The sequence below is a fragment of the Dichotomopilus funicola genome (genome assembly GCF_033296635.1).
Source record: "Dichotomopilus funicola strain CBS 141.50 unplaced genomic scaffold C8A04scaffold_17, whole genome shotgun sequence".
Classification (NCBI taxonomy): domain Eukaryota; kingdom Fungi; phylum Ascomycota; class Sordariomycetes; order Sordariales; family Chaetomiaceae; genus Dichotomopilus; species Dichotomopilus funicola.
The window spans coordinates 321500-331900 of NW_026944038.1; the positions used below are offsets into that span (position 1 = coordinate 321500).

At 52.6% G+C, this 10401-nt stretch overlaps 2 protein-coding genes across 2 annotated transcripts; both read left to right on the plus strand.

The window, feature by feature from the left end:
• Positions 1 to 2297: 2297 nt before the first annotated feature.
• On the plus strand, positions 2298 to 4705 carry C8A04DRAFT_35982 (uncharacterized protein; the record flags this gene model as incomplete). The annotated part of the gene is made up of 4 exons (XM_062783368.1): positions 2298 to 2313; positions 2613 to 3567; positions 3633 to 4012; positions 4074 to 4705. The coding sequence occupies 4 exons, from the start codon at positions 2298 to 2300 to the stop codon at positions 4703 to 4705; spliced, it is 1983 nt and encodes a 660-aa protein (XP_062638642.1).
• A 2998-nt stretch (positions 4706 to 7703) lies between these two features.
• On the plus strand, positions 7704 to 9056 carry C8A04DRAFT_10816 (cross-pathway control protein 1; the record flags this gene model as incomplete). Its single annotated transcript, XM_062776728.1, has 1 exon — positions 7704 to 9056. A coding segment is annotated over one exon (1353 nt), but the record flags the coding sequence as incomplete, so codon positions are not given.
• Between the last annotated feature and the right edge of the window lie 1345 nt (positions 9057 to 10401).

The window sequence follows — 10401 nt, forward strand, 5'->3', positions numbered from 1 at the left end:
TGCTTTCTCATCTTAATATTGATGACTCTCTAGACGCTCGCTCAGCCTTATAGTCCGCCGTTGGGGCTGTGCTGACTGGCAAACCACGACTGGGAAACAGTCCCACTTACATTAGCGAGAGCAAACGAACTATATCGTTTTCCCAGGGGAGTGGGTGGCTTGATTTAGGCATTTGCACAAGGTCTTTGCAGAGCGAGTATTGTATGACGGAAGAGTAGTGTTGACCCAATAGGGAAGGTCAGATAGGGTCTTGAGTTCGGATGTCCGGTACCACGGAATCTAATGGTTGATATTTTGTTGCTTATAGGCTGGAGACTGTGATGATTTTGATGCTGAGAATGTGTGGGATCCTCGGAGTGAAGATGGTTTGATAGTATCGTGGTTACCATGTTTGGTCTCACAGTCGTGGTCATCGCCATTTGAGTCACGAGTGTGACGGCCCTCAGGTTCAACGTTCATGGCGTTTTCGATGGGGGCTTGAACGATAATCCACCAGCTTTTCAGTGGCATTGAATAAAATTAACACGAAGACAATTTCGGTGCCTAAGCTGCACTTTGCTGCCCAAGACAAGTCATCGAGACTAGTCTCTTTTGAGAGAGTGAGATTCAGCCTAGGTAATCGTGTTGCTTCACGAGAGGGTACCGGCCGACCAAATTATAGGGGATCCTTCGTATTTTCCTGTCAGGTCTAAAATAGGAATAACGTCAAGTGAGGACAGGGCTGGTAGGATTGAGCAGAATCAAAATAAGGTTTCAAGGGGGGTGGTCAGTTCTGACCAGCTGCATAATCCAGACTCTCGGTTGACTGGACCCTTCTTCAACTTTGCGAGCCCGAGTCTCTTAAGTTAGATAACGGCGAGACTCTTTCGTCTTAAAAGGCACTAATATGAGCGGTTTGCCAGGTATCTTGTGTGCTCAGCGGTAAGGCAGATTCGAGTAATGGGATCCCGGTGAGATCTCAAAGCGACACACGCACCTACACAGACTGAGCCATTTTCGAGATGATCATAGGCATTGAGACGAAACTTTTGCAAGCCCTGCCGTCAACTTCATCTCAAAACTGCGGCGCGTGTTGCGTTTCTTTGACTTGTGAGTCGTCATCTCAGTGATGTTGGGGCACACATCAAGAGATACCGCCCCAAACCCTCATAGCAACGGTCAGACTTGAATCCGTGTTGATAAACTCGGCTGCTGGTTGCTAGAGGTAGCAGAATAACCATGGACCCCAAAATCTTACCCACGACAGCAATCCCGAGTCTCGTTGAAAATCCCAAACCATATGCCCGTGCAGTTTCTAAAGAATGCCGCCCTTGATTCTGCCTCGCCTTCGGCTCCTCATGAATACACCGTTAGTGTATCTACGTATTGTGACAGATTTTGAGATCCGAAGCATGGCCAAGCTCCTGCAAGTCCGACTCGCCAAAGAAAAGTCTCAAGAGAGGGAAAGGGGAAAGCAAAGGAACCAATAATGGCGTTCACTCCTTGTCCTTAAAGCCAACTCGAGTGCCATCGGAAATATCCACTCTCTCCAGACCGCCGAGACCGTTCACGCCTAGCCAGGGTGCCATTTCCGGAATTTCACGCCAAGTCCGTGTTTATTTGCCGTTTATATAGACGTCCAGTGAAGTTAACATTGGGGCAACCGGACACACGGGCCTAAAGGTCGCGACAATGACACCCGGTCACGCAGATAGTTGGCTCACACTCAGGGGGCACGACGGGTGCGACGGGGTTCGGATGATATCTAGCTAGTGGAATTAAGCGCTGGCACACTCGGCATAAAAACGTGGTCCCCATGTGCAGTTTGGCAGTCACGGGCGGCCGCCACAAACCACAGCGCCTCCGGTCTGACTGCAAGCGTGGCACGGGGTGCTCATGTGAGATGGCTGTACCAAACATGGTGTCATAGAGAGCATGGCCAAGTTTTGATATCCGGGCATGGCTAGATACTCAGGCGGCCTCAAATGAGGTCCTCATTGTTGGCTGTGATCCGTGACACAGGGGTTTTACGACGTGGTGTTGTGTTTGTGTTGGATCTGGCGCAAATGCACATACTGTAGATCGATCGACCTGGCCCCAAATCAGCCTTGGCTAAAAGAGTGGAGCATCCCGTCTGATTGTGCACGGACATGTGGGCGCTAAGGGTGAGTCCTTGTTCGGCCACCTGGCGAGGCTTCCGAGGGACCCCCGGAAAGCCACAGGCCGCCGAAGCGGCGGGCAAAGTCAGGCTCTCCGAGCCGGCGTTTTCAGACGCAACAACGGCGTGACGGGTTGTTGGGCCAGGGCGACCCATCACAATGGCGACAAAGGCGTGTAGGTTCAATAAATAGTCAGGAACCGATGTGCCGTTGGTTCAGTCTCCGGTTTCCCAGTTTTTGAACCCTGTTTGCCGACCTGTTTCGCTCGGCGCATCCCAACACACACAACGCTACCCCTCTATCTCACTTTGTCAACACCACACACAACTTCATCGAGCAACACTCCCGTCTCCAGCCAATTTGATTCACCCGTCGGCGCGTCTCTTCTACCATTCGTCTACCATCTTCCCCCTCACGACATGAGCACGCCCTACCACTCCAGCCTACTCACTTCCAGCCACAATGTTCAAAAAGTTCAGGGACCGACGCAGTCGAACAACGTCAAGACACCCCGCCAACACCACCCAAACGATCACATCGCTAACCCGTGCCGCAGCAGTCCTCTCGGCTTGCCCAAGGGTAGTGGTGGTGATGCTGTGAAAGAGCAGAACCTTCCTAAAACGAAACGGCTAAAACACGATCATGTTGCCGCGCCAGACGTTGACGAGGCCCTTCGGGTAACCGAAAACGAGCTGCGGGGATTCCGGGCCACCGCAGATGAGACTGTTCAGCCTTCGGACGGGACACTTTTCCAGGTCAGCAAGAAGCTCGACGGCCAGTTGACGGCGTACGCCGAGCGTCAGGCCCTTGAATACGGCACCGTACGCCAGCAAGCCTTCGAGTATGAGCGGTCCCTAGGCTTCGATTCCGCGTGCACCAAGCAGGCCAGCGAGAAGGAGATTGCGGCGAACGCGGTGCTCCAGCAGCTCAAAAAGGACGACATCGCCCGCTTTTACGACAAGGCACCCAAGAAGGAGGGCTATCGTGGCCAGGAACACGCTCGGTTCTACGGTGACCACTTTCTCTCCAATGCCGAGTTGATTGAACAAACGCAAGTGTTCGCCCTGTGTCGCGACATGCCCAAAGGCGCCCATCTACACATCCACTTCAACTCCAATCTGGCACCGAGCGTCCTCCTCGGCATTGCTCAGAAGATGGACCGCATGTTTATATGGAGCAACATCCCCCTGAACCGGGACGAGGCGTTTGACCTCTGCCGCATTCAGTTCAGTATCATGAGCCCGGAAGCCGTTATGGAAAGGGGGGAAAGGAGTCCATTTGATAAGGACTATCAGGGCGGGAACGTAATGCAATTTCGTGCGTTCAGGGCGGCCTATCCCGATGGGGAGGAGAAGGCTGATAATTGGTTGGAACGAAAGCTAGTCTTCCAGGAGGAGGAAGCACACCACCCGCTTCAAACGGCCGAAGGGTTCGTTCTTATCAAAATACCCAAGTCCTGGAAAGCGTGCAAGTTTACTGACTGCTGATGTACAGGGCATGGGAAAAGTTCAATGCCCGTACGCAAATGATGAAAGGCCTCTTCAACTACGAGACCGCCTACCGGGAATACACCCGGCAGTGTTTGGCCGAGTTTGTCGACGACAAAATCCAGTACGCCGAAATCCGGCCTAACTTTATGTCGTCCAACCAAGTGTGGAAGGACGATGGCTCACTACGGATCGACAACGTCGGTATCATGGATCTCATCATCAGCGAGTACGAGGCTTTCCAGGAGAAGCACCAAAACCAAGTGCTGAAGGGTCTCAAAGTCATCTACTGTACTCCCCGGTCGTTTAGTGAGAAGCTGGTCGGCGAAGCCTTAATGCAGTGCTTCCAGTTCAAGAAGCACAAGAGGTTTGGGCCGTACATTGCCGGTAAGTCTGCCCAGGACACATCACCCAAATTTCCGGCTGATGCTAACGAACACAACACCAGGCTTTGACCTTGTCGGTGAAGAAAGCAAAGGCAAACCTCTCAAAGCCTTCACCACCCAATTTTTACACTTCCAAGCTCTCTGCAAGACCGCGGAAGTCGAAATTCCCTTCCTCTTTCACTGCGGCGAGACGCTCGACATCGGCACCGACACCGACGGCAACCTGTTGGATGCGCTATTACTCGGCGCGCGGCGTATTGGCCACGGCTTTGCCCTACCACGTCACCCGTTCGTCATGGACGAGATGCGCCGTCGAGGGGTGTGTGTCGAGGTCTGCCCGATCTCCAACGAGATTCTCGGGTTGACGCCGCGGATCAGTGGGCACGCGATGTATAATTTGCTGGCGAACAATGTGCCATGCACGATTAGCACGGACAACGGGACGCTGTTCCGCTCCCGCCTCTCGCACGACTTCTACCAAGTCATGGCCGGGAAGCCCGACATGACGCTGCATGGCCTGCGGCAGCTTGCAGAATGGAGCATCAAGCATGCGTGCCTGGATGAGCCGGGCCGTCGGGAGGCCCTGCGGGCCGACTGGGTGCGCATGTGGGATGCGTTTTGCCAGCGGATTATTGATGGGGCGTTTACGAATCATGATAGCGAGGGTGAAGAGGATGGGGTCGGCAAACCTTGACGGCCGGATCTGACGAGGCTGGCTTGGGCTTGGGCGTTTATGGAAGTTTTGAAGAAGGTCGACCTGGGGAAGGGTCTGGTGCATCGGTAGGAGGGAATAGATAGACGGAGTTTCACGATCTAGTGTTTATTAGCGGGCGTTGGGTTCAGCTTGGGAGTTAGGGCCGTTCTAAGTCACTTCTCTTCCTGGGCATCAGACATTACGACGCAAGAATTTAACATTCCCCGGATACCTCCACAGGGTATGATGAGGTTGGAGATTTAACGCAAGCCCTCCTTGACACGTCAAAAAGTGTTCTTGTCAACTGAAAAGCGGAGACCATCCACTACTACTATCACGAGTGAGTCACTCTCCTCCTGCCCTGCTTCCCGTTCCCCCAGACCTTGTCGCCACACGGCCCGTACCGATGTGAAACCCCGGGGTGCCTGGGTCCATTGACAAATGGTTGTGAGGCGATATAAAGTCCGAGCTCATCCCCGTGCTGTAAAAGTCCACGCACCTTCCCTCCCACACGCCCTATATAACCCCATTCTGCCCTTGCCCGGTCACCATCTCCTCCTAATTGAAATCTAAACACTGGTTTGGCTCAGCGGTATTGGGAGGGGCGCTGGCCTCGCCAATTCCGTCGTAAATCGAAATGGTCCCGGGTTCGATTCCCGAGACCAGCGAAGTAAAAGACTCTTTTCGGAGGGAACTTATCGTAACCACCGACCGCTATCCTTCCGGATGGGGATAGCGCTCGGTGTGAGCTTTTTGTATTTTATGTGTCACTTCTTTTTTCCCTCTACTACTTGCTATCTTTTTTTCCTATTAGCACTTTCTGGATTGTTCCTTTGTTTGTCTTGTGATATATCCAGAGAAACCCAGATGTAGGATTTAAAACCCGAAACGGACAAGGGATGAAGACTGAACCTTGAGTGATGTCAAAAGAAAAGTCTTGGTTCAAGTCGACACACCGCGAGGATGCAAAGTAACCTCTCCGCCATGGCCTCGCTCCAGGCCCCGGATTACCCATTCTTGACAACTCCGTGCCCCTTCTTGCTTCATCGTGTACTTTCATCAGACTCCGGCTTGTGTGGTGTTGGTGACCATAGTGGGGTTGGTTCTCATGCAGATCATCACCAGGATCTGGGGTTGGAGCAGGGATCAAGACCCCCAGCAAGCGAGTGAGTCACAAAAAAGTCAATTGCAACATCGCGATTGTTGGTTTCCAATTGAGCACTTTGATTCGACGGGTTTGAGGACGGGAGTTGGATTTGTAAATGTAAATGTGACAGCCCGGATCCCGCAGGGAGCTTTATTTTGAAGGGGCCGATGTCTGACGGGCATCCGGGTCGAGGGAAGCTCTCGCGGACACGGCGGTAAGGAAGAACAATTCCTGTGAACTTCGTCGACGTTCAGGACCAGAAAAATGACATGAGAGGGGATATCCGTATCTCTGCCCCAACCCTTTCTACACTATGTCCAGAGCTCCTTCTTCCTCCTCCTTGTCGAGGTTAGGTTGGCGCCTTGAAGTGTGAAGACCCTGCTGCTTCGCCAATTCCCTGCATGACAGACCCCAAACTCCCTTGCTCAATTGTTGGCTCCGCCACTCACCTCAAGCCGCCTTGCCGGTGGACCACGAGAAGCCTCCTGAAACCTTCGGTTGCTGAATTCTCAAAGCTCCAAAGGAAGGTCACAGGCCAGCAGAGGCTATTTCCCAGTCGCAGACATGAGTTCCGAGACCAAGCCATGCCTTGTGAAACCGAGGCAACTAAAAGCATCCAATGTCACAGGAATTTTGTCGGCACCGAACCTCCATGAAAAGTTTCGCGCAACCTATGGAGGTGCTCGTTCCTGGAAAGTGGACCCCACCCGCATCAAGGGATCGATGGTCTTCGCAAGCCCTTGCGTGTCCGAGGGGTAGGATGGAAGGTCCAAAAGCGTCGTGGCCTCTCCGATTGAAGGATCAATTGGCACCATTTCTCTCCGCGCGTCCATTGCTCCTCACACTCTCCTTGAAATCGTTGAGGACACATTTTGAGCCAGGCTCGAGCCAGGTTGACTTCTCCTTCGGCCGAGCAAGTTCAGCCCGAGGAGGTTGAATGCACGAATCCCACCCAACAGGCACCGAATCCCCGTCCGACAACCCTGTCATGCCTTGCTTGGAAATGGCAGACCGCGCGCCCTTTGCAGGCCTGGTTCCGCGCCGTCGGCGTAAGCCCACCGGAACATGCTCGTTCTGCCCCTCTGCCCCTCCAACTTGAATTACAGCTGTGGGTCGCTTGTGTGTGGGATGGAGAACTGATTGGACAGCTGGAGGAAGAACGCACAGGGGTGGGGCTGTGCTGCGACAGCCAGGACGCAAGCAGCGCAGCCCTACAGAAAATTCAACCGCACCCGAAGATCTAGGACGCACAAAGGTTCTCAACAATGGTTGTCAGTAAAGTCTTGATATTGGTACCGACACTTCTCTCGGCCTTCCATTTCAACGCGGATTAAACCATCAACAGCGGGACGCGTAAACATGTAATAGAGAGCCCCCAAAATACGCTACTTCCCACACCAACCCTGAATCAAGGTATCGATGTTGGTGAGTGCTTTCCGCAAGCAATTCCCTCCCTCCTTCCCATTGTTTGTAGAAAATGTGGGGTAATTTCTGGATTGTGGCCGCGTGGGAAGTGTGACTCACACTTTCCATTTGGGGCTGCCCGGCCCAAGCAGCCAATCAGATTGCCACACAGCCTGCAAGCCCTGCCCGCAAGGGCCTCGCGCGCCTTGCTGTGCGCAAGCGCTGCCTGATTGAAAAGTCTTCAACTCGCCCACTCTCTGGCTGCCTTTTTTCTCTCTCCTCCAACCCCAAACTTCCCACACAAACACAAAATCAAGACACACAAGGCAACCATCAAGATGCGTTAAAGCGTCCCCTTCCCCCAGTCTCCCGACTTGCATTTGCAGAGTCGCCAACATTTCTTCCCCAAAGATTTTCGGTCTCCCCACTCAACCAAACCCTTCAGCTCTACCTGCAAAGGTTGAACTGAACTTTAGCACCCTGCTTCCCAGCTCGCGCTCAAGTTCTTCGAACAACACCGCCGCCATTCACGGCCTAGACTTTCCAGTCTTCACCACGGATTCACATCAGTCACCATGGCTTCCCTCCAGTTCCTCGAGCCTGCCGGCAACATCCGCGCAACAACAGCAACAACAGCATCTACAGCTTCATCAACAGGACTTCGTCTTGTTCGATCAGCCGATCAAGCAACGTCAACATAATCGCCGTATCCAGCAACCTTCCGCCACAGGAGGTGTAAATCAAACTCAGCAACATCGTAACCACCCGTTGTTTCCGCAACAACCGGTACCGACATCGCCATCACTGCAAAACCAGCGAGTTGCTAGCATCATCCAGGCTACTGGGCACCAAGCGACTTCTTCGGCTTTCACCAATCGGTTTAGTTCTACCACGCAGAACCCAAATCAGTTCTACGCTTCATCCGCTCCATCATCGACAGCCGCTTTGAACCTTCAGAAGCAGAACCGGCCTTCACGCCCGCCTGTCCCTCTGTTTTCCCAAAGTACCGGTAACATCCAGCGGGGCAAGATGAACATTCAAGGTAAACACCACCCTGCTCTGCATCTCCTTCACACCGGGCAGCGCAGCTCATATCTTCGCTCAGATCTTGACTTGGAAGAATTCACCGCCTTTGAGGGCGGTGCTTCCACCACGGCGTACTCCTCGCCCGCTATGCCGAGCGTCTTCGACTTGAGCGGCAGCGTTTCGAGCGCGGCAACCAACATCGGAACGATCTCGCCTCAGGATCTTCTGATCCAGGAGCCGTTCATGTCGGCGCCCAACTCTACGGCTCTCACGGCCTTGACCTCGCCGTCCATCTACAACGAGTCTCCCGAGTTCGGCGACACTTACGATGTCTCCCCCAGCTTTGGCAGCGGCGATTTTGACAATGGCTCCACCGACGCTTGGTTCCCTCTCTTCCCCCAGGCGAACCCCCGTCCGGAGGCCGCGGAGATGCCCGTCGAGGCTGAAGACTCGCCATCGACCAAGTCGGATGACCTTGAGGTGGCCTCAGCTTTGGGCCACCGTCGCAAGTCCTCGGGCGCTTCCCCTTCCAGCCGTCCGTCTTCCATTGCTGGCGTCAACTCGCGCCGTCGTGATAAGCCTCTTCCTCCTATCATTGTTGAGGATCCTTCCGACGTCATCGCCATGAAGCGTGCGCGCAACACCTTGGCTGCTCGGAAGTCGCGCGAGCGCAAGGCTCAGCGTCTCGACGAGCTGGAGGAGAAGATCTCGAAGTTGACGGCTGAGCGTGACCACTGGAAGAACCTTGCTCTCGCTCACGGAGCGAAGGAGTGAACTTCTCCGATCAGATGCTTTTGTTTGCTTCTTGGAATGAAACATTACCCTTCAGTGTCAAGGGACACTTGAAGAGGGGTTTTCCTTTTCATCTATTGACTGTTCTTTTATTTCCATATTCGTATCTGATTCCCAAGGGTGGATATCTCGTTTTTTTTTTCGTTGCCTGTTGTCTCTTTTGACCGGGCCAACAAATCCTGTGTGTAAACTTATCATGGTTTTATGGGTATCGTTCAAAAGAATCTGAGTTTCATATCATGTTATCTTAAATCTGACTCTGCCAACCGTGACCGTATCTATGTATCGTGTCGTGTCTCAATCCCCCCCATCTTGCTTCATTGCCTGTCAAGCGTCGCTGTCCTGCCATCACCTTGTGCCGTTATTTGCCCCTTCCCACTTTGCGAATCGCTCTTCAACGTTCCCTCTTGGACATCGAGAGAGGGCAATGGAGACGGCCTTTCCACCTGGTATGAAACATATGGACCTTTTGGGGCGCGTACTTTGGGCATCAAGATGCTATGAATCCGATATTCAATTCCAATCTCGTCTTGATCCCTTCGTCTTGCCGTGTTCGTTGTTCATTCTCGGCGCGCGTAGACTGGAGGTTTAATGATGCTCAGCCGTCTATGATTAGTAAGAGAGTCAACAATCGCTGTGTGCTCCTTGCGTGATACTTGTTTACTTGCGATAAGAGTGATTTTTGCCAGTATCAAACCAGTTGCTGTTCTCTCTTCAACTGATGAAATAGGACTCCTTAGTACGGCTGTTGGGATCTGCCGGGGGCAGAAATACTCCATTTGTTGTATGCGTAAACACGCCCCGAGGGTTGATACTTGTCCACTTGTGATAACGAGATATTTACCAGTACCAACCCAGTTGCTGTTCTCTCCTCCCTCAACTAACCAATAAGTAGGACTCAGGCTCGGTACGGCTATTGCCATCTATCACAGATAGAATTATTTTATTTGTTGTATTCTTTAACTTGTCTGGAGAATAACGGAGCGGCTCCCCCCTCAGTATCTATTATTACACTGTATTTTCCTCGTGTCGGAACCACGAACAGGAGGGAATAAACCCACTTGCCCGGAACCTCCCCTCTTTATCAACACTTCCTGTGTACCTATCGGCCTTCTGCTCTTTTCTTGTTTCGGCCTAACCTCGGACTAGAAAGTGTCTTACTCTGTGAATATGTCTGGCCAAAAGGCGAGAAAATGTGCCATTATTGAGCTTTCTGAGATCCAACCTCAAACTAGCAATAATTATAAAAGATATCAAATAGGAAGGCAACCCGGCTATTTCCTCTAGCCCCCTCTCTGAAGAAGGGGAAAGAGATAAGTAATATTCA